Raw genomic sequence first — 23,966 nt, 5'->3', positions numbered from 1 at the left:
ACAGCAGCAGGTGTGGCTCGTGGGTTCCGAGACTGTTACAGTTATAATATACGTACTGTACATTGATAAATCCTGTTGTTATAATAACATGTATTAATCAGTAAATCAGATGTACTGTAGATCTTCAATGAAACTACCACTAGTTATCACCATTACTTTGAAATCAGAGCATGAGTCATGGTTTCCTGAGTCTGGTTGAAGTGATCCCTGATACTATGTATTAACTCAAGTGTTAGACAAAAGAATGTATGACTGAAACAAAAGGCACTTTTCCATACTTCTACTCACTGGACAATAGAATGTGTTTTTACCAGGTTATGGTTAGGTTACTTCTGACTGTGTTCAATATCTGCAACTTTCACTTCCCCTTTAGACACGTATCTGGGCTGTTGTGGCAAAAACAAAAAAACAGAACTTCTTTTTTGTCTCTCCTGTAAATAATTTAATGGTATGTTTTACTGTCAGTTTTTGTAACCATTCTGTTCCATTAGTTTGTATTCTGTCTTTACTTATTACTAATTGCGTGTGCAGTTATAATAATAATAACTTTTATTTATATAGCACCTTTCAAGAAACCCAAGGACACTTTACAGAATTAGAGATTGTAGGCTGTTGTAAACAAGTAGTGTTTCAGGAGTTTTTTTTAAATGTCCAGGGATGTAGCATTTCGGATATCTGCTAGGAGGGTGTTCCAGAGGGATGGGGCTGCTACACTAAAGGCTCTGTCTCCGAAGGTACAGAGTCTGGTGTGGGCAATGGAGAGCAGGTTTTGGGGTGGGGTGTATGGATGGAGGAAGTCGGAGAGGTACTGTGGGGCCAGGGCATGGAGGGATTTGTAGGTGAGAAGGAGGATTTTATACATGATGCGGGACTTAATTGGGAGCCAGTGAAGGTGGATGAGGGTTGGGGGGGATGTGCTGTATGGGCACCACCACCACCTTCTCTATCGCTACAACAAAACATTTCCGTAGAATCCTTCATTGAAGTAAACACCTTTCCTGACACACTAGCAACAGGTGCAGATCTAAGAGGCTGGGAGTTTTATTTTCAGGAGCACTGTGCCCTGAGGGAGAATTGTTTTGACAGTTGGCTCTCACCAGTTCATTATGACTACATGAGAGGAAATCCTGGGACTTCCTCAGTTTTCAGCCTGATTGAGCACCCCATCAGGTTTTCTCTTTTGTTTTTTTTTGCTCAAGAATGGAATTTTCTTTTACATTAAATCTTTTTTTGCATATATAGGCTACATGTGTATAATGTTGGAGGAACCACGTACCCTTAGTATTTTGAATTAGGTACATTTGATGCATTGGTGCCTGTTAGAATCAGTTTCTTTTTTGACTTAATTCTGTGTTACTGTGTCATCACCAGTCAAACAGGTTTTATGTAGCACCTGCTGCTATCTGATGTGCCTCGCACAAGCAAGCCTAACAAGAGCAGGCATGTGTATTTCTCACACACTTCTTAACTATATTGCATGACGTCTACAAACGTATAGCTTGGTTGTCATGGTTTCGAAGGTAGGCTACTATGATACTTGCGCAATACAATGAAACTTCTCAGATTGATACCCACTGCCGCTCTCTGAGTCATCATATCAGACACAGGAAGTAAGACATAAATATTTTGGACTTGTCACAAGTTTGTTGACCAGTCAGATGACTCATCTGAAGAAGAAAAAAACAGACACCATTGAATGGAACATTTACATGTGTTGATTCTGCTTCACGGGGTGTGTCCATTTTGGGTCAGCCGTCTCAGAACTATTCAACAATTTCGCTTAGGTTGGATCATGTATCTCTGCGGGAAATGTAATTTCATAGAATGATTCACACTATTATTAAAATGATTTTCCTAATAAGATGAAGGGTCATCTCACTGTTACTGAAGTTATTACCTAGCTGACCATCTTTGCCCAAACTTTCTTTGATAGTTGGAGTCATAATTCTTTCTCTGATCAAATATTTTCCAATTAAGATTTAACATCGCCATTTGACACTCGTGTGTTGATGTCACCATAATGACTCATTGTAATCGTTTTACCCCAGAGCGTCCCAGTTTGTAGCGACCATGATTCTTGGGAGAAGGGACAAAAGGTTACATGAGGCTAAAAAAACATGACATACATCTGAACTGCCGTGCTGCCATTTGGTGGTTATTGGGAATATTGGTCAAAGTGGAAAATATATATAAACATACAGCCATTTTAGCTTTTACTCAGAGGCTGTAACTAAATATGATGGTTACTCATTCTGTTAAAAAAGACCAGTCAACCATGTGTGAGGACAATTTGAAGTAGATTTCTAAAATGATCGATGCAACTCTGAACTCAAGTTTTAAAAAGTATACTCCTGTATCAACAGTGCATAATTATTGTACGTTTGAAATAATTATGAAATAATTGATGTCGCTGCAAGACACTTGAAACCACTATAAAATAAACCTCCACTGTTCCACAAGTACTGGTAGACAGTACACTACACTCACTGCACATAAATTCCCCAGTTAAAAGGGTGGGAAAGAATAAATCAGGGGTCTTCCATCATCTCCATGGTTTAGCGCATGTTAATAGGGAAAATATGGGAGAAACCCCACAAGAGACCCCCCTCTTGACTTGATAGCTGGCAGTAGGCAGCATGACTAAGAAGCCCATCTGCCCATATTAATTACACATGACACTATATAATGATTATCATTACAAATGATTGCTTCCTGTACCGAGATAGGGAAGTACGTGTTGAGTCTAATTTGTCTTACAGATTGGAAGCTGAGGGAAACTGCTAGCCCAGCCTTGTTAAAACGGAATAACTAAAGCCAATGGGCATTTTGCCCTTTTTCAACATTTCTCCTGCTGGAACACCCTAACTTTGTATTGTCTGGATTTAGAGGGTCTCTGTCTTAAGAAAAGCACATCTGCTCCCTTAGTCAACCTGAGTTAAACAAAATGGTCCACATGGACTATGTGTGGATAATTTTTTAACTCATGTTATGAAGAAGAGCTAACCCAGTGGAGCTCCTTTGACTAGTCATTGCTGCACATTATCTACCCAAACACCTCTTTATTTACAAGTTACCATAATACATTAAAAGATTGTCTAAAGTCTTGGATTTAGGTAAATATCACTATAATGATAATGACTACTACAGTAAATGTGTTTTTAGGTTGGATCATGTATCTATGCGGGAAATGTAATTTCATGGAATGATTTTCCTAATAAGATGAAGGGTCATCTGACTGTTACTGAAGTTATTACCTAGCTGACCATCTTTGCCCAAACTTTCTTTGATAGTTGGAGTCATAATTCTTTCTCTGATCAAATATTTTCCAATTAAGATTTAACATCGCCATTTGACACTCGTGTGTTGATGTCACCATAATGACTCATTGTAATCGTTTTACCCCAGAGCGTCCCAGTTTGTAGCAACCATGATTCTTGGGAGAAGGGACAAAAGGTTACATGAGGCTAAAAAAACATGACATACATCTGATATGCCATGCTGCCATCTGGTGGTTACTGGGAATATTGATCAAAGCAAAAAAGAAAAAAAAATACAGCCATTTTAGCTCTTACTCTCTTACTCACAGGCTGTAGCTAAATATGATGGTTACTCATTCTGTTCAAAAAGACCAGTCAACCATGTGTGAGGACAATTTGAAGTAGATTTCTAAAATGATTAAAAAGTATACTCCTGTATTAACAGTGCATAATTATTGTACGTTTGAAATAATTACAAATTTAACTGGACATCATGAGACTGCATTGGAGAAAACAATGGAAGTTGTTCCTTTAATTCACAGTTACTTTTCTGTGCTATTTTGAACCATTATTATCTGTGTTTTATCTGTGTTTTACCAGTGTCATTTGCAAATGTGATAGTATAGTATAATTGTGAATATTGCGAAAAGAGCAAACAAATGCTTTTCCTCTAATCAGCAGAATTCACACATGAGAGACAGTGGAGGATAAAACAGTTGTCTGTATGCTGTCAGTATAAACTGTAAGCTATGAGTCATAATCAACAATGATCGGACAGTTAGAAGTGTTTGAATTGTATCCAAATATACATGAATTTAACAGTATTCCTGAACTTTAGTACATTATATGTACAATGGCTTGATTAAAGCTGCAGCTAGGAAGTGCTTGAACTTATCACTTCTTAAAACTTATATTTAAAAAAAGCTTTTTATTAATGTAAGCACATCATTTTATTTCCAATCTTTCTAATGTTATTGCCTTTTATTTTGTTTTTATATTTCATACTTTGGGGTATATTATTTCCATTTTATCTTGTGTTGTTGTAATTGTCAGATTTTAGTTCACTGCAGTCCTGAAATGTTTTTATTCCTGTTTCAGCCATGGAAAGCACTTTGTAACTTTGTTTTTAAGAATGCTGTTTAAATATATTTATATTTTATTATATTTATATGTTTATTATATACATGCAGGTCATTGGCAGGAACACAGTGTCATTTAGAACTTGACAGCCATTGTCTTTTGTTTACATAATGTGACATCTTTGTAAAATATTTTACTTTGTCTATTTTATAGATATTCTCTCCAATTCTGTCTGTGTATTTTTAACCAATCAAATAAAGACTCATAAAAGTTATTATTCATGGCAACATTTGTTTCTGTAGTTTCTCTTAGCCTAGAAAATGCATGATGAAATTCCAAATGACCGTTGTTCATTATCTTAATTGTCAGTTGTCTTGCTTTGTATTACAACAGTTTTTCATTTATATCTTTCGCTTCATAGCAATTATTGATACCGAGACATCATTTTCACATTTGTTACCTTCACTTACACATGCACTTCTGGTGACTTTGGTAATCACTTTGTGATTGTTTACCATCCATCTGATGCGGTGTTATTGACATCATTAATATCAATGAAAGCGCAGTTGATTGTGTGTAGTGAGAAGACATTCAGTGCTTGGAAAAACATAATGAAATGCAACTCATGCACATAAAACCTCCAAGGTTGTGATATTCCCACGTTTGTTCAAATTTAGCATGTAGGTGCCTATAACGGAAACATGCGCATGCTGAGGGTAATTGGTTCCTCCAGCTATCGTGAGAACTATATTTGGTTTAATGCCTTAATCCTTATTTGCCGCATTAAGAAATATAATGCTCCGTTCAGTCTGTGCGCAGACTGCTCTTCTCTGTGTGGGTTTACTGAGAATAATCTTATATGAATGCACGAGTCATGCTTCCATGAGATTTGAGATGTCCCAGTAAAGCACAGGGAGGATCAGAGGAGGAACGAGGGCTGTCTGACCCTGACTGAGGTCACGTCTCAAAGGGGAACTCGTTGTGAGAGTCAGTGACAGCCCAGAGCGCACAATAATCTGCCAGATCAGATGCTGCTCAACTTCAACTTGTTATTTCAACTAGAGTATGACTTGTAGTTTAATTATCCCAGTCTGTGGGACATGAGCCATTATCCATTTACCACGGTTATCACTGAGAGATTGTAATGTCTAATTGACTGCTGGGTTTTGAACTAGAAGTAATTGCAGCTATTCATCCATCCATCCGTTATGTTTCGATTAAATAATCCTGTTTCTTTGAAAAGACAGAAGACTCTTCAGTAGATCAGACAGATGTTAGTCTGTTAATCTCAGACCAGATGCTTTCATATATTATGCCATGTGCATGTGTTGTAAAATATGCAATTTGAGTTGTCACTGTTACCTTGTCATGCATGGAATTACCTGACAGATGACCTATATGGATTTTTATTACTACAATAAAGCTTTAATGTTGTGGATGATAGCTAGAAGGGAGTTGCAAAGATGGGTGTAATACGGTATGGCAGTTGTGAAAGGTCATGGGCCATATTTCAGCCCCCTTTTTAAAGATGATGACTCAATTCCCAAGATTGTGGTAGGTGCAATTAGCTTTAATAAATAAGACTATTACATGTGATGGTGCAGAAGTCAATGTGGCTGCAGGCTTTATAGTGAGCTCCTACTGTAGCTCTCTATCAGCGAGCCTGTGTAAGTGTGTCTCTATAACAGGCAAGCTTGGTTTTTTTATAGGGTTTTACTTTTGTTAACCAAGAGTCAAACAAGCTTACGGATGCAGTTTTTGATGTTGCTGCAAGACACTTGAAACCCCTATAAAATAAACCTCCACTGTTCCACAAGTACTGGTAGACACTACGCTACACTCACTGCACATAAATACCCCAGTAAAAAGGGTGGGAAAGAATAAATCAGGTGTCTTTCATCATCTCCATGGTTTAGCGCATGTTAATAGGGAAAAGAATGGGAGAAACCCCATAAGAAGGGACCCCCCTCTTGACTTGATAGCTGGCAGTAGGCAGCATGACTAAGAAGCCCATCTGCCCATATTAATTACACATGACACTATATAATGATTATCATAACAAATTATTTCTTCCTGTACCGAGATAGGGAAGTGTTGAGTTAAGCCAATGTGCATTTTGCCCTTCTTCAACATTTCCCCTGCTGGAACACACTTTTTGTTGTGTCTGGATTTAGAGGGTACTCTCTGTCTTAAGAAAAGCACATGCTCCCTTGATCAACCTGAAAAAAAAAAAGATTTTTTAACTCATGTTATGAAGAAGAGCTAACCCAGTGGAGCTCCTTTCACTAGGCATTGCTGCACATCTACCCAAACACTTCTTTATTTACAAGTTACTATAATACATTAAAAGATTGTCTGAAGTCTTGGATTAGACTTTAGGTAAATATCACTATTATGCAGAGGGGATGGGAGTTCTTCTCTGAGGTGGTAAACCGGCGTAAGTTGTATTATTAAAGAAAGCATGTAAAGAAAGTATAAAACACAAAAATAATACTATGACTGTTAAAGGTGACTTGTTATGTTTTTCTTCATTTTCTGTGATATGTAGGCTGTATTTAATATGAACTCTCCGCTTCCAACAGTTTTATTTGTTGGGAACCGCGCGTCTGTAAAACAACTTTTCATCTGTGAAAATATCCATATGATGTTTGAGCGCTGCTCAAACGGATATGGACGGAATTTGTCTCTGAGATAACAAAGAGTCACAGAACTTACTGACGGAGGCAACGAGTTCTCATAGAATCGCGATTGAAAAGGGGCGAAGATGAGCAGATCCCTCCAGGTGTCAAATTTCCATCACTGCCGATTGGAGCTGGAGCCGATAAATACCTGTGACTACTGCAAAGTCATTTTTCCCAGTAAAGAATGCCGATTGCAGCCTTGCCCGCTAAATACAACAGCCAGATGTTAGGAAAGGGGCTTTTTTTAAGGGCTCTGAAAACATTTTCTTAATCAGTTTCTTGCTATGAGCGATGGGTCCTAACAACATAAAATCTTCTGTCAAAGTTAGATCAGTTGTTTGTTTTTTCACATTACTGATTTCGTATTAGTGTTTTTCTTTCCCTGGGTTTAAAATGGATGTGACTCAGTTGGAAAAAGGTGATGCCAATCAAGAGAGACAAGTGAATGAAGGAAAGATAAATGTTTATTACGTAATAATTGCAGAAAATCTTTTGCGCTTATCCTCTACAGGGAGATTTGTAATTGAGGGGTATCTGCCCTGAGCAGCAGCAAGATAACCCCCCCCCATGGAGTCCAGACACTGGTGGTGACAGTGGCTGGTGTCTCTGATGAGGCTGAGCTGGAGCTAATGGAGCTGAGGAATAGGCAAAGACTGGCTTTGCCATTTGCAACAACTGAAATGACAGCTGACAGCAACATCAGATTAAATTTAAATAGCATGACAGCCGTGAACATACGATTTATGCGCACATGAAAGCAGCATGAATGTACTATAGGCAGAGAAAAGATCATATTTTCCACTTCAGTTCCTCTTTTCCTCTTAGCTCCTGTCACCTGCTTCCTCCAGTTTGTCTGTCACTCCTCTTTTGGACCCAGCATCACTGAGGTATTTAGGGACATGCTATTTGCATGCCTCACGGAAGATAAACAATGAGCCTGAATACTCACGGATGCGTCAGCCTTCCTGTGAACCGGCATCTTATTCTCCACCTGCAGCTGGACTAAATTGACACTGACACCTACGCCCACCGCTGAACTCAGGCTGACCGACAGCCAATATCATTAATAACAGATCTTCACTTCATAATTAAATCAAGCAGTTTAAAAACATTTTTTTAAAAGGAAAATGAATACAAGAACAAGAGCAAGTAAAAGGCATGATCATTTTGTCACATTCATTTTATCTATATTTGACTGGAGGGAGGTGTAGTCATTGTTCTAAATCAAGTTCATTTATAGAGCACATTTAAGCAACAGACGTTGACCAAAGTGCTTTATAATGAGATGAAATAAAACACATGACCTTAAGTGAACTTATCGGTGGGTTCACTCTCCTCCATTCAGACTTCCCCTCCTCCTCTTGTGCGGGAAGGGTTTTTTCTTTATCTGAACTGGAAGCCTCCTCATCGGCCCTCCTCTTCTGCATAGAGCTGGACCGGGCCTTGTTGTGTTGCTCAGTACTTCCAAAAAATAAAAACAAATAAAGGTAAGGGTGTTTGAATACTGTTCAAATATATCACCATGATAAGCTCAATACAATTTGACCCTGCATCTAAACTGTTAAATTATTCCCATCAAATATCTCCCATGTCAAATCTTAATGAGCAATTCTGGGAACGGGTCAATTAGATTTTTCCATCATAAGCCATCAAAATGTTATCTTACAGAAGAAAAGACCTTAATTGATCCCAAGGGTGCGTGCTGCCATAGGTGAGCTTACGTTTCAGCTCTTTTTCCAGTTTTACATTCCTTTTTGTTGGGAAGCTGATGTCTGATGTCACGGATACAGCCGCTTCATCCCTCTTCCTTTTAGGCAGACGTGACTTTTTTGGGCTGATCTGTGCATCTTTCTCTGCTGCATCCAAGCCTTTACTCCTCCTTTTCTTTGCTGGGCTTCTATGTTGATCAGAAAATAGTTTAAAGGTCCCATGACATGCTGCTTTTTGGATGCTTTTATATAGACCTTAGTGGTCCCCTAATACTGTATCTGAAGTCTCTTTCCTGAAATTCAGCCTTGGTGCAGAATTACAGCCACTAGAGCCAGTCCCACAATGAGCTTTCCTTAGGATTTGCCATTTCTGTGTCTGTAGCTTTAAATGCTATTGAGGAGGAGAGGAAAGGTGGAGGGTGGGGGTGTGGCCTTGAACAAATGCCATGCTTTGCTCATTTGAAAGCCATGATGTCTCTCTCTCATGGGCGGGCCAAATTCTCTGGGTGGGCAAAGCAGAGAAAGGGGAGGTAACCTTCCTCCTTATGACCTCATAAGGAGAAGATTCCAGATCGGCCCATCTGAGCTTTCATTTTCTCAAAGGCAGAGCAGGATACCCAGGGCTCGGTTTACACCTATCGCCATTTCTAGCCACTGGGAGACCATAAGCAGGCTGGGAGAACTCACATTAATGTTAAGTGAAATTTTCATTCCATGGGACCTTTAAATCTCTTCCATCTTAAAGCAATAGTTTGACATTTTGGGAAATAGGCTTAGCTTAGCATAGACTGGAAGCAGGGCAAAACACCTAACCTGGCTGTCTCTGAACACCAGAAATCTACCTACAGCACGTCTAAATCTCACAAATAAACATGTTGATTAGTTTTTTTTAATCCTTACACAAACCATAATGTCAAAACGACAAGTTGTGGAGTTGCATGCTGTAACATCCTGGACTTCCTCGCCTCTAGCGCCATTGTTAATGCACATAAATGAGGGAGGTTTAATTTGTCTTATCTAATATCTAAGCGAATAGAAGTATTTTCAAGAATGTCAAACTATGCAGGGAGATATTTCTAACACCCACCTGTTGCCACACTCTGAGTCCTCATCACCATCCCCTTTCCTCTTCTTTGGAGGAGCGCTGTCCCCACTGATGACAGCCCTCTGGAGGGAAGGTTGCTCCTTGGCAGTGCTGTCGGAGATGTCCTTCTTCGCCACATTCTTGCCACCACACAAGCTCAGATCCTGACACAAGCTCATCACCTCCACACACTTTTTCACACTGGAAAACAACCAATCGCTGAGTCAAACTCACATCTATCTATCTATGTCAGCACAGAGATAATACACACAGCATCGAAGCACACACTTACTGGAGGCTGTTGTCCATTATACCAACAAGGTGGCTCATGGTTATAAACGGATGTTGAAGAATTTGGCTTGGTTTGATTCTTTGCCAAGCATCCACATCCAGTAGCTTTGTTAATAGGTCAACAAAGCTCACCCTGTCACATTCACGAGCACTGGCATCTTGTGCTGAGAGGTTGGCGGACGCCTTGTGAAGGATCAGAAAAAAACTAAATGGTAAGAAAATCTGAACTTGTTTTCTTGCATGTCCTCATGTTTAAATTATAAAACCATGCTTTCCAAAACAGACAGCTTACCTTCATGACATCACTCAGGCTTTTAATTGTGCATGGGGTGAAAGTATAGTGCTTCTTTTCAAGTGAAGACTAAAGAGAAGAAAACTTTAATTGAGGTTATTTGTTGCAAATGCAGTGACCGACTTAAAGGTCCCATGACATGGTGTTCTTTGGATGCTTTTATATAGACCTTAGGGGTCCCTGTATCTGAAGTTTCTTTACCAAAATTCAGCCTTGGTGCAGAATTCCAGCCACTAGAGCCAGTCCCACAATGAGCTTTCCTTAGTATGTGCCATTTCTGTGTCTGTAGCTATTGAGGAGGAAAGGGGTGGGCAAGGTGGAGGGTGGGGGTGTGGCCTTGACCAACTGCCGCTTTTCTCGTTTGAAAGCCATGATGTCTCTCTCTTATGGGTGGGCCAAATTCTCTGGGCGTGCAAAGCAGAGAAAGGGAAGGTAACCAGATTCCAGATCGGCCCATCTGAGTTTTCATTTTCTCAAAGGCAGAGCAGGATACCCAGGGCTCGGTTTATATCTATCACCATTTCTAGCCACTGGGGGACCATAGGCAGGCTGGGGGAACGCATATTAATGTTAAAAAAAAATGGGACCTTCATGCCATGGGACCTTTAAGCAAAGACAGGTATAAACACAGCTCAATAATGGCCAAATTATATTACCATAAATGTCCAAAAAGGGGGTTCCAAAATGTGGTAATTTGGGCGAAAGTACTGTCTCGTGTACATGCCGGCATTCAGAAGATGGTCCGGTGCCTTTCCAACAGTGAGGTAGATATGCCTCACCTGTGGACACAATGTTGCATTATACTTCGAGGTACATTTTGTCAGGTTTCACAAGAGAAATTGCTCCAAAGGTAAGCATACTGATCTTTGGTGATCAGGCAATATTTCTTTCCTAAGAAAATGCTAAAAAATGAGTGAAAATGCAGTAAAATATGGCTTATCTCCTGCTATAGTCACAATTACCATATCATAGCTATCACAGCCGGGGAAGAGTACAGTGCCCATAAGCATTTCGGCTGCAATGCAGCCCAGAGACCATACGTCTATGGCCTCATTGAAGGGAGCTCCCAGCAGGATCTCTGGAGATCTTTAGACAAGCAAGAGAAACACAAACACATTATTGTGGTTATAAAGACTGACTAATTAAGTAACCTCCTGCTCACTACCTAACATACCTAACAGCCAGTTTCTTAAAGGTCCCATGGCATTTTTTAACATTAATATGCATTCCCCCAGCCTGCCTATGGTCCCCCAGTGGCTAGAAATGGCGATAGGTGTAAACCGAGCCCTGGGTATCCTGCTCTGCCTTTGAGAAAATGAAAACTCAGATGGGCCGATCTGGAATCTTGCTCCTTATGAGGTCATAAGGAGCAAGGTTACCTCCCCTTTCTCTGCTTTGCCCGGCCAGAGAATTTGGCCCACCCATGAGAGAGAGACATCATGGCTTTCAAATGAGAAAAGTGGCAGTTGGTCAAGGCCACACCCCTCCTCCTCAATAGGTACAGACACAGAATCAGAATCAGTATCAGAATCAGAATGGCACATCCTATCCGCTTGTTAAGTCGTGACGTAACCACACTCCAATAATACTGTTTCCGGGTCCAAACGCCGGGTCCGCTCTAACGGCTCTAACGCTTTTGCCCGACTATGCCGCAGTGCTGTGTCCCGTGTTGTTTAAATAGATCGGAGTTTAAAAAAACTAGTGACATTCAACTGTCTTTTTACCGCTTTCCATGTGACGAGAAAGAGAAGAGGAAATGGCTGCAGTTGATAAGGTAAGTTACAAATATTAAACAAATGAAGAAACTTTGTTCTGTGCCGCCTAGTTAAGATGAAACTAGCTAGCTACGGCTAGTTAGCTAACGTTAGCTTTGGCAACAGTCTACAAACAAGCCGAAGCATGAAGATGTGCGACGTAGCAAGAAAAAACATTAGACCAGTTTGATATTATGATAATCTGCTAACGTTTCTCATTTCAATAATAATTGAGCATTGTTAGAGGGAGTCTGACATAAGATCAGAATCCTGGTTAATGGCCAGGTATGTTTACATATTTGATTCTGATCTTACATTGCTCAGTGTACATACACAGAACAAGCCTGGCCAAATCCAATCTTGAAGAAGCTGTGTGTGTCTTAGTATGCTTGGTTTCAGGTTATGGAACAAACAATTCCCCTTTTAGTAAATTAGTGTTATATTATGTAATACAGTATTATTAGGTATTATCAAAATTTCACCTGTAGTAGGTCAGTCTGGTCACTAGGAAGGTACTACAACCTTTTGAACATGAAAAGAACTTTAATCAAATATGTTTATGAAACAATTACTGTAATTGTACGTACAGTAAAGGAGGTATTGTCAGAATTTCACCAGTAGTAAGTCAGTCAGGTCAATAGGAACATGCTACAACCTTTGAATAATAATAAAAAAAATCCCTTTGGTGAATTAATGTAATTTGATTCTAAAAGTAATATTTATTAATTTATTAATAATTATATATTATTTTTTTTACAGACGTGAAAATACAGAACAACATCCCCTCCACAGCCAAGAATCAAACATCGCTGCCAGACTGCTTCCAGCCCTTCCCTAACTGTAGGATCGTCCTCGACTGCACAGAGGTTGCCGTCTCTAACACAGAGAGGCTTGATGCACAGTGCCATTTGTACAGCCAGTACAAAGGACGAACCACACTTAAGGCTTTAATTGGTGTTGCGCCTAATGGAGTTATTACCTTTGCCAGTGACCTGTACGGTGGGAGTGCCTCAGACAAGGCGATAACAGCTGACTGTGGACTTCTCCAACATTTACATCCCGGTGATATGGTTATGGCAGACAAGGGCTTCACAATTCGTGACATTTTGCCAGAAGGAGTTTCCCTGAACATCCCGTCTTTCCTTGTCAATGGACAGTTTACGCAGGAAGAAGTGAACAATAACCGATTCATTTCGAAAGCTAAGATACATGTGGAGCGTGCAATTCAGCGACTGAAAGCGTTTCACATTTTGGACCACATTCCATACCAGTTTAAACTAAATGTAAACAAGATAGTTAAAGTGTGTGTGTGTCTTACAAATTTACAAACACCCATTCTCCGTGAAATTGTATGAGTTAACTGTGTTTGTACATGCATGAATTTCTGTATATTTGCTTGCATATTTGATTACACACTACATGTACTTACTATAGAGTTAAAAAAGACTAAATGTAAATAGGGTTAGGGTAGAATAAGGGTTTGGTTGAGGGTTAGTTTTACAAGTTTTGTATAGCATGAAGGGCTTAAAAACTATAATAATAAATATATGTAATATTTGTGATGTATAATATAAATGTGATATAATAATAAATATGTATAATAAATAAAATACCTGGCTTGTGTGAAATGTCAAAGTTTCATTTATTTTCTTAAAACTGTGAGAGTTGTAAGGTAGGAAAATCTTTATAAAATATAGGGTACACAGCATTTTATCTTATCTTGAAGTAAGTAAAGCACTACAAACATTCAACATTTATCTTAAATTACTTTAAAGCAGTTCAAGGTTGTAAAAAAAAAAAGGTTATGCACAAAAATAGGCTACAGCTGATTAAATGCAAGAAGCCACAACAAAAGTATTTACAGAAAACAAGGGGAGACACTGGTGAATACATTTAACTAATATCACGTTTCCCAGTTATTTACTTCCATAAAAGCTTTAGTGGGTAGATTTGTTTTCTTTTCTTAAAACTGTGAGAGAATGTAAGGTAGGAAACAATCTTTATAAAATATTTCCAGAGTGTCAATGTTCACAGCCCATGTAGGATCTTTGAGCACTGGCAGAATGACAAGGTCAAGAGGTGTCCACACAAGCAGGTGACAGCTGTTGGCTCCGGTCAGGTGCAGGTTTCCCTGGATCTGATGCCAGTAGTTGTGACTTTGTTTTAGTGTCAGGGAACCAACCACTTCATCGAACTCCATGAAAAAGTCCCTACTCTCCGCTGCCTGCAGGATAGTCTTGGTTCTGGCTGACCACGGACACTTGACTTCAATCACGCAGTTTCCAAACACCGTGCCATCAGGAGATCCACCAAGCAGGCCACTATCAGACAGGAACAGTCCCCTCTCTTGTATAACAACACCAGTGCGCTCAGTGTATTCCTGCTTTGCCCTTGGCTCATGCAGGATTCCCCAATCACATGCCTTGGGGGTAGGGGACAAATACCACTGAGTCTTAATAAGTGTATTCTTAGACACAGATGCCTTCATTTTAAATATTCACTTATTAACTACAGCTTACTTTAGATCCTTCTTTGAGGTTGTACTGGCCAAGCAGGGTTTTGAATAAGGAAGGCGGGTAAGACTTCCGCTTGACTGCTGCCAAGACCAAACCAAAGTTACTTGCTGTTATCCTTTTCTTGCGATATGTAAACCTGTTAAAAGAAACCAACGATTAGAGAGACCAATTTTGCTCAACAATTGGAATTACAGTTTCATGTACAAACAATCTGACATTCTCCAGCACACTTCTACATTTTGAGCAAATTTACAGCCTTTAGCAGACAATTTGGAACTGATCCGCAGCCATTCCACAGTTGGTGAAAATCCGGGGTTAGAGTAAATGACAGCAGAATGTCATCAGGGCTAACTTAGTTATGCTTTTGTTGTCTGTTTGCATGCGTTTAAGGTTCAGCGTGTTAGACTCTCTGAACCACCAGAGTATACTTTATATTAATAAGCTTTCTTACCATAATGAGTTCTTAGCCTGGCCAACAGTTGCTTCCTCAATCTGCTGCTTCTCCTGATCATTGACAGCAAGCATTGACAGCACATATAGAGCCTTGTCCTCAGCTTGGACAAAACCTGGGCTGGTCACCAGCCCATCAAACATCTTGATTGGGAGAGTCTAGATATAAAGTTAGGCACAAGTTGTGAAGTCAGTGAGGTGTCCACATACTTAGCCACATAGTGTATACAAAATACATTTGAAATGAAAGCAATGGTTTACATACATACATACATACATACATACATACATACATACATGTGTGTAGTTTACCAAATTTATTATGAGCCTAAATTATGTATTGTTATTTTTTAACTATATTACACAGTTTGAAACCTACCCCTGGTTCAAATTTTGAAAAATTAAACATATAACATTGTACAAAACAAAATGATTATGTGTTGGATGACAAAACCCTAGCTGAATTGTCATTGATTTAATGTAAGTGTAATTGTGATGTTTCTGCTAATTCTAATGGAACATTAAAGTACAAACGTAAAAAATCTTACCTGAGGTGTCTCTGGACTCAAAATCCACCCCATCCCTGTAAAACGCCCAAGCTGTAACAAGGATGCCTGAGCCCATTCTTTGTCCTCCTGGGTGACAGGTCTTTTGATGCCAGCTGAAATAATGGTATACAAATGGTTATAATGATAAAATGAGTAATGTATTTATCTCAATTTAATAGCATTTTATTATAATCATCATTTATTCATAGCACACAATCTAAGCTTTTAAAAAAAAAAAAAAAAAAAAAAAAAGGAAAAAAAAAATCTCAGTGTACATCTCAGCCTCACTGTCTTGCAACTATATTTCAATATGGTGATATGATCATGATTTTTCAGCTGCAATACAACACACATGCGAGTGTATGTTAACTTAAATACGATTAATCTCATTAGCAATAGCTTTAAACCACATTACGTAGTTAAAAAAATAATTCAAACCACGCAACATCAACAAACCTATTACAAACCTCGTGTTGTGGATGGTGTTATCTCTGACACTCTCTTGGTTGCAATGTCGTCCCCCCTTCGGAGCGTTGGCCTTCTTCCACACACATTCCACGTCGGTGCGGGACACATTTTTCTCAACCCAAATCAACAAAGCTGCCATATGATGGCACTTGTCTCTGCCGATTGGGCACTCGCATGTGCTGTACCTGACTGCCTGGCCCTCAACGTGCACCTGTATTGAAAACAATTTAACCCTCACCCTAACACTTCTAAAACACATTGCTGTCAGCGCTGTTACCATAACAATACTTCTGTAGCTAGCCGGGGCTATCAGATCATACTACTACATTGACTAGCCTAAAAGTTCCCTAAAACCTGACTGTCACATATTTACTTTTTAATCCTCGTTTAGTTACATCCACAGTTATAGCAGTCCTGTACATTTTTTTCTTTTGAAATACCTCATCCAGAACATGGAATATCACCTTACGTCAACTAGCTAGCTAGCTTACAGCTAACTCACCTCAACCTCGTAAACCTTCTTTTTCATTGATGCCTGGACTCTACCCTTAATTATGCCACCTGAATGATGCGCTACACTAACCACTCTGTTTGAGTTAAAGGAGTTTAAACCCTTTTTGACCGCCAAGGGTACCTCACTAAAGAAGGACGTGATCGTAAATAAATTTACAGGTTCCGCCATTGTTATTGATCTGGACGTGCTGAGCGCTTGGACCCGGAAGAGGCTAAACGTCACGCGTGACGTCAGACTTAACAACCGGATGGAAAGCTCATTGTGGGACTGGCTTTAGTGGCTGTAATTCTGCACCAAGGCTGAATTCCGGGAAAGAGACTTCAGATACAGTATTAGGGGACCACTAAGGTTTATATAAAAGCATCCAAAGAGCACCATGTCATGGGACCTTTAAATGTACAATGGTATGGTCAGATGTGAGCCTGACTAAAAACTTAAGATGCCAGAGTGCAGGTTTTTATTTCTTCGATATCCTGTCTGGCACAGCCATCCCATACATGCTGTCAATTACTTACCTATACCACAGGGTCTGTAGAGTCACACCCGTCCATTTTTCTGGATGGTTGAGGGCTAAGCCAAAGTCAATGACCTTAACTCGCAATGGCTGCCGTAAATGGTCCACCATCATAATGTTATCAGGCTTCAGATCTGAATGAGCGATGCCTGTGCTCTTCAGAAAGTCCAAAGCGGTAGCCAGCTAAAATCATGAACAACAGTAAAAAATAAATGACTGCAGATTGGGGACTGCTTGTTTGAGAGACATTATCTGGCTTAACGTACTGCAAAAATATGTCCTCAGTTATTTTGGACTTGCTATTTTAATATCCTGATCAACACTTGCAAAGATGCATTTTGATGGAAGTTGTAGCTAGGATTTTGACAAAACAAAAAACACTTTTCTGTTTTAGACCCTACATTGCAATTTATGTTACTACAAAAAAAAAAAGAAAAAAACCTGCTGCACAACAGGGCGGACATTGGTCAACTCAAGAGACTTGGAAGGGCTCCTCCGCAGAAATTCTGCCAGGCTTATGTCCAGTTTTTCGAACTCGAGATAACAACGTCCCTCAAAGGTGAAGGAGTTGTGCCATATGACAATGTTGAATTGGTCTGAGCCAAGCTCTTTTAGAATATGAAGGATCGCCGCCTGGGGAATGTACGAGATGTTAGAGAGAGATTTAATGTGAATGCAATGTGATTTTGAATTATTATAAAAGGAAAATGTTGAGAAACATAATTTGTGTTGCACCTCTTCTTTTGCCTCCTCAATGAGTGCCTTGTCTTTGTGGATTTTTAAAGCCACCATTTCATTGGTAGCTACCTTCCTGCACTGGGTGACCGCTCCGAAGGAACCACAACCCAGGAGTTCCTGCACCTCATACTGGGAGGAAGAGGAGGAGATCAGGTCTCCTACAGAGACCTGAAAGTCCATGGTGCCAGATGAAATCTGTTGTTGATTTATTATTACACCTGACAGCAGAGTAGAACATGGAGAATATGTTTTTTTCATGTTCCCATCGACGCTTATCATTAAGTACACAAACAAAGCTCTATATTATTTGTATATTATGAGTAGCTTATTTTCAGCAGATCTAAAATACAGATGGATACTTTCACAGAAATGTATAAGCAGAAAAATGGAACTAGTGACAGATGGGATTCAACTAATTTCTCAAAGTATCTGCTCATACTGATATACTGTATCTGTATTATGTATTATGTCTGTTATTTCTAAAATAAATCTGCTAATGTGAACTACATTAGTTGTGAACCAAGTGGAATCAAACATTAAGAACAAACAAAAACAACTTACCAGATGTCCAAAAATCACTTGATGTTAGTGATGTTTGGAATTGGATTTCAGTGTAAAATGACTGTCACTAGCCAAAAAAGGTTCAGGTTTGTCTTCAAGTTAATGAGCAATAACATGTTCAGGGTTGTCTTCAAGTTAAAGGATAAAATGACTGAAATGGCGAAGTTAAGTTTGACCATATGATCATCACTCTATTCCATCATTGTTATCATGGTTCTCTTCCATAATTATGTCATCACAGCCACACCCTTCCACAGCAGTTGTAATAAACATTCTAAATGGCCCCAAGTTGATTTCCTGTTGCAGTGTATGTGAATGACAAGAAGTTAACCAGGAGTGAGGCTATTTCCTGGCAATGGCATTCCATTGAAAATGTCTATATTACAGTTTAATAAATAAATACATGAATAAATAAATAACATACAAATGTACACTTAGTTACCAGATTATTAAGCACACCTTGCTGAACTAATGCAGTTTAAACCAACAGTCCTGTAGATTCTACATTCATGAAGGTTCATGCAGTTTTTGTTGAAACTTAGGGACTTAGATCTCAGTACTCGCATTCAAAATCCTATTAAAGTAAAAGTATATAAGTAGGCTCCTACTGGCATCAAAATATACTTAAAGTACCAAAAGTAAAAGTAGGCCTAATCATTATGCAGAATGGACATTTTTTAGAATAATATATTATATTATTGGATTTCAACTGTTCAACTATTATTTTTTCAACTAACCTGACTTGATTTCTTAATGCTAATATTGTGGATGCTATATAGGTAAACTTTAAAGCAATTTCATCATTATTATATTATATTTCTTAAAGCAAAGATGGCAATAAGCACATTTAAACACATTTCTTGCACAAAAAATAGCTTAAAAGAATATGGCACAACGTTGAAATTGGACTCCCAATCCACCCAGAGCCTGAATTCAATGCATTGCAATAACAGGGCAGTTCAAACAAGTTTCGGGTCTTTCCCCTCCATTGATGGGGAAAGGTGTAGCCTATATGGGCCAATGTTTAAGAGGCTTCAGAAGTGAAAGAAGTTTTGTAAGACTATGGACCTTTTTCACAGCAGACATTTTGACTTGTCATAGTAGGAAAAGCACAGCTGAAATTGATAACCTTAACGATGGCTCAGTTCCATCAAGTGTCCCAGTATGCACAACACCAGGGCCTCTCCTAAGTGGCATGCAGCCATCATTAATGGTTTGGAATACACCTGTGCTTTTCCTACTATGACATGTCAACATGTCTGCCGTGAAAAAAAGGTCTATAGCCTACGACTGAGGAGAATGGTGAAAACACACATTTTGAGGACAACTAGAGAGGCGCTTTCAGTAAATGTAAAGGGCCTCACGATTTTCGGAGTTTGTACTACTAGCTTAATGTAGCTAGCCCTGCAATTGACAGTGACCCTAAGGAAGGAATGCACTTTGGAAGCTGGCTACTACATCCTCGTGCGCTCTCACTGGAGATGTTTCTGCTTCTGCACAGAAGAATGCAAAGAACAAGGACAAACACCGGTTTAAGGTAAGACAGCTTACTCTGTTGCTGGATGCTATAGCTACTGTTTGAATAGGGCTGGTTTGATTAGCAGTGCAACAGGTTGTAGGACCAATGCTTTGCCAAATTCTTACAGTTTACAAACAGTATATTATGGGGTTCCGATTGTGCCAAAATTAAGTCGACATGCTATCTGTCTATGCTGTGTGTCATCTTCCATGTCTATGTGTCTGTTTACTGTTTATGTCCATGTATATACTGTATGTGTGTGACGTGCAAGTGACAGTAAGTGTAATTAAGGTTTGGTGGGTTTGGAAGGGAAATGCAGCATTTTCTCACAATTTATCTTAAAAACTCTCCTGTTTCCTGACGGATTTATTGATGTGCTTTAAGCAAATGTCGCTGCACTCTTTCATGCTCCTCTGCATAATTGTGTTGATGTTTGCATATACAATGCAGTCATTTAATATCACCGTATTTGTTTTTGGATTAGGCATGCCAATATAGTTTTTTTGCCAGTATGCATTTTATACCAGTGTTGAGAGTTACAGGGCCACACTGTGTGGGTACTCTGAGGAAATAAAAAAATAATAAAAAATTAACTTGCTAAGTGCCTAGTTTCAGCAAAATAAGGCTACGCCAAGGCCTCGATAGAAAGACAATCATTTATAATGTCTGCCTATAACATGTATAATAATCAAATAATTAGTTATAATGACTCTGTGGGCTTATAGCCAACTTTGAGATGAGTTAAGCTTTAGAAAAGCTGAGGTTTGTGTGATTCTGCTATAGTTGTGTGTGAAAGTCATTCTCAGGGTTAAACACTGAATGACTCCCAGTTCTTGCTTTTATTTAGTTAAAGGGGTGATAAAATGATTATATAGGGTATTTTACACTGTTCCTTAAGGTCTCCTAATGGGGTATGTAACATTGGTTGGGCTGAAAATTGCCTGAATGCTATTTTATTAGGCCCTTAACTAACCTGTGAATATGGCTCTATTTGGAACAAGAGCTTTTCTTCCAAATATGGTATGCTCATGAATATTCAGAATGAGCTACGTGCTGATTGGTTTGAGCAAACTACATAGAAACACATGGGAGACTCGACAGCAGGTCTCACTGCAAAGTTATACATTGTTTGTCGGGCTATTACGTTATTAAATTCACTTCTGAGACTTTTTTAAGCGAGAAATCAACTATATAAAGCAATTTACGAAAATTGATGGCTTATTGCAAATTTGGTAAGACTGTGTGTCGGAGTTCAGCTGCCGGTGCTGCCTGTGTTGCTGCCTCACTGCCCGGTCTGCCTTCCTCCACAGACCCCGGCCTGCAGCTCCCCTCTTCCTGCTAGCTAAATGGCCACAGTTCCAGTTACTCTAGGCTGGCTGTCAGCTGCCGGCATAACTAGAGTAGCTATATTTACTGTTTGAATTTTGTCACGCCACTTATACAACATATCTCGAAAGGTCTTAAAGCTAACAACGGTGTCCGATTTCAAGTTAATGAATTTTTGTGAAGATTAGGGGTTTCGTTATCTATGACTTTCCCTTCATGCTAGCTATGTGTAGCTACAAATCACGGATAGTTAGCTTTATTTTTGGCATAAATAAAGTATATTTACAGTTTGAATTTCATCACGCCACTTATACAACATCTCCCTAAATATCTTATAAAGCAAACAACGGTGTCCGATTTTAAGTTAATGACTTTTTGTGAACAGTGGGGGTTTCGTTAGCTAGCTATGACTGTCCCTTCAATCCTAGCTATGTGTAGCTAGCTACAAATCACGGATAGTTAGCTTAATTTTCCGCAAAATTTGTGTATATTTACAGTTTGAATTTCGTCACGCCAGTTATACAACATCTCCCTAAAGGTCTTATAAAGCTAACAACGGTGTCCGATTTCAAGTTAATGAATATTTGTGAATTTCAGAGGAATTCTAAGAGGAGCTAGCTCTCATTGATAGAGCTACATCCAGCCGCAGGCTCTATCAATGAGACTCAGGGACAAGCTGCGTTTATTTCCCCAATCGTTTGTTTAAATAACTCAACACATTATAATTACACACATTAAAAGATTAACTGGAACCTGTGGTAACAGATTGCTGGCGTAACAAGCTCGCTGACCGTGCTCTCACTCACACACACCGGGCATTTAGCTAGCAGGAAGAGGGGAGTTGCAGGCCCTGGAGCTCTGTCAGAGCACCGATTTTAGTAGTCCATTATCCAAAAACCGGTGACCTTGCGCGGGTATGGAGTGCTGTGGGCTGCCAGTCGTGACGGAGCTCCAAGTACCTCATAGCAGGCCGGGGTCTGTGAAGGAAGGCAGGTTGGGCGGCGAGGCAGCAACCCAGGCAGCACCGGCAGCTGAATTCCGACACACAGTCGGACAAAATTTGCAATTAGCCATCCATTTTCGTAAAACATATTTGAGCCTTACATAGTTGATTTCTCGCATAAAAAAGTTTCAGAAGTGAATTTTGTAATGGAATAGCAGAGATCTGCACGACCTAGATTCGGAAGACTACCTGATCTCAGGTCAGTTGTGTAGCCTATGTAAATGTTGGGGCGTGACCGTTCTCTTAATACACCCATGGGCTGACAAAGGTTCCGGTTTTTGGGAGGTTGACGTCAACTTCAAGCTTTGTTGGGATTCGCCCGTTTTCAAAATATGAGATTTTCATAGTAAAGGGGTGTCAGTGGGACTTTGAGCTTCTATGTATGTCCTATTTACCCACCGAACTGTCGTTATTCAACTATGACAGGGTAAAATCGGTTTTGCATTCTATCACCCCTTTAAGCAATTATTTATGTTTTTAAAGTAGATACTGTATTTACCCGGTGAGCCCTCATACTGATTAGGCTTTTATTGTATTATTATCAGTGGTAAAGCTTTATGAGATTACATACCATCTTAAAAAATTTGTTGCAGTGTCACTGAGGGATAATTTGAACAGGGGCGATACTAGGATCAGACCTTTAGGGGGGGCTCAGCCGTTAATGAGAATGTGACACGAATAAATAGTGCATGCAAAAGTGTTAACCTCCCCCTGCTAAACCAGTAATTTCATTAGCCGATCATCTCTGAGCTAGCTACTGAACAACAACGTCAGCTAACGTTTTTTAAGACTATGATAGTACTAAACCTGACATTTTATAAGTCACAGTAATAAAGACCAATTTGACACAATGTTCTAACATTCAGCAATTTTAGTTGCTTACGTTTCACTTTGGAATTAATCTGCGTCAAGAAATGACCAACTTCTTCTCTGGAGACTACCAACGTTAAACTTCACAACCGCACTCCTGCTCTCCCTCTGACAGATCAGATAGACTCAGAGCCATGAATTTGAATTAGACTGATTATCAAATACACTATCTGTTGAAAGGAGCTGTGCGAAGACCGTAGTCTGTTCACCGAAAGATTTAGTTTATCATTTTAGTAAATGTGATTTAAGGCAAGTCAGCCTCTTGCTCAGTGTTTTTTAGTTACATTTGTAATATTTCCTATGACGTGCTTTGAATAACACAATTTACTTAGATCTCAACGTAACTGAATAGTAAGGTGTAACTGAGGCACTACACTCTAGTTAAATTTAGATGGAGATATACAAGCTTCTCTCTCAAACCACTCCTCCAAATTGACAAGGCCTCTCATAGCTTCTGCAGCCAAAACTCCCTGAGACAAGCACTGCTAAACTTACTATTTAACCTTCTTTAAAAGTGCTCACACAGACAGGCACAATTCCACACGTCCTTTAAAGATAGAGTTAGAAAAGAGAGAATCGGGGCAGGTCAGCCGGTTCAGCCTTCCGTGCCGGGACTTAAGGAGCCACCAACCTACACCATCTCTTAGCTCAGCTGGGACCTGCAGTCACTTATTTTAAAAACACTGACATACTTTCTAGTAGCAATCATAGCTTTAACATAGGTGTAATGACCTCCAAATATATTTCTCTATTTCAATTTTTATTATTATATAAAAATGATATATATTTTT

The 23,966-nt window shown here is 39.4% G+C and overlaps 2 protein-coding genes across 2 annotated transcripts in view; one reads left to right on the top strand and one right to left on the bottom strand.

Annotated features, from left to right (window-relative positions):
- Positions 1–8,260: 8,260 nt before the first annotated feature.
- LOC114567399 (homeodomain-interacting protein kinase 2-like) lies at positions 8,261–18,592 on the bottom strand. The gene is made up of 11 exons (XM_028596502.1): positions 18,458–18,592; positions 17,894–18,114; positions 17,600–17,791; positions 17,160–17,341; positions 11,357–11,480; positions 11,051–11,173; positions 10,395–10,463; positions 10,104–10,285; positions 9,815–10,012; positions 8,740–8,915; positions 8,261–8,479 (listed from the first exon to the last, which is right to left on the bottom strand). The coding sequence occupies exons 2-11, from the start codon at positions 18,074–18,076 to the stop codon at positions 8,346–8,348; spliced, it is 1,563 nt and encodes a 520-aa protein (XP_028452303.1). The 5' UTR covers positions 18,077–18,114; positions 18,458–18,592; the 3' UTR covers positions 8,261–8,345.
- Positions 18,593–19,665: 1,073 nt separating this feature from the next.
- The window catches only part of nlgn2b (neuroligin 2b), a 172,992-nt gene continuing 168,691 nt past the window's right edge, over positions 19,666–23,966 (top strand). Inside the window, exon 1 of the mRNA XM_028596469.1 lies at positions 19,666–19,994. The gene's annotated coding sequence lies outside the window, so the exon portion shown is untranslated. The remainder of the gene's footprint in view (positions 19,995–23,966) is intronic.

Source organism: Perca flavescens, chromosome 13, assembly GCF_004354835.1.
Source record: "Perca flavescens isolate YP-PL-M2 chromosome 13, PFLA_1.0, whole genome shotgun sequence".
NCBI classification, from domain to species: domain Eukaryota; kingdom Metazoa; phylum Chordata; class Actinopteri; order Perciformes; family Percidae; genus Perca; species Perca flavescens.
Note: the sequence above shows the minus strand (reverse complement) of the source record. Positions and strands in the feature narration are given on the sequence as shown.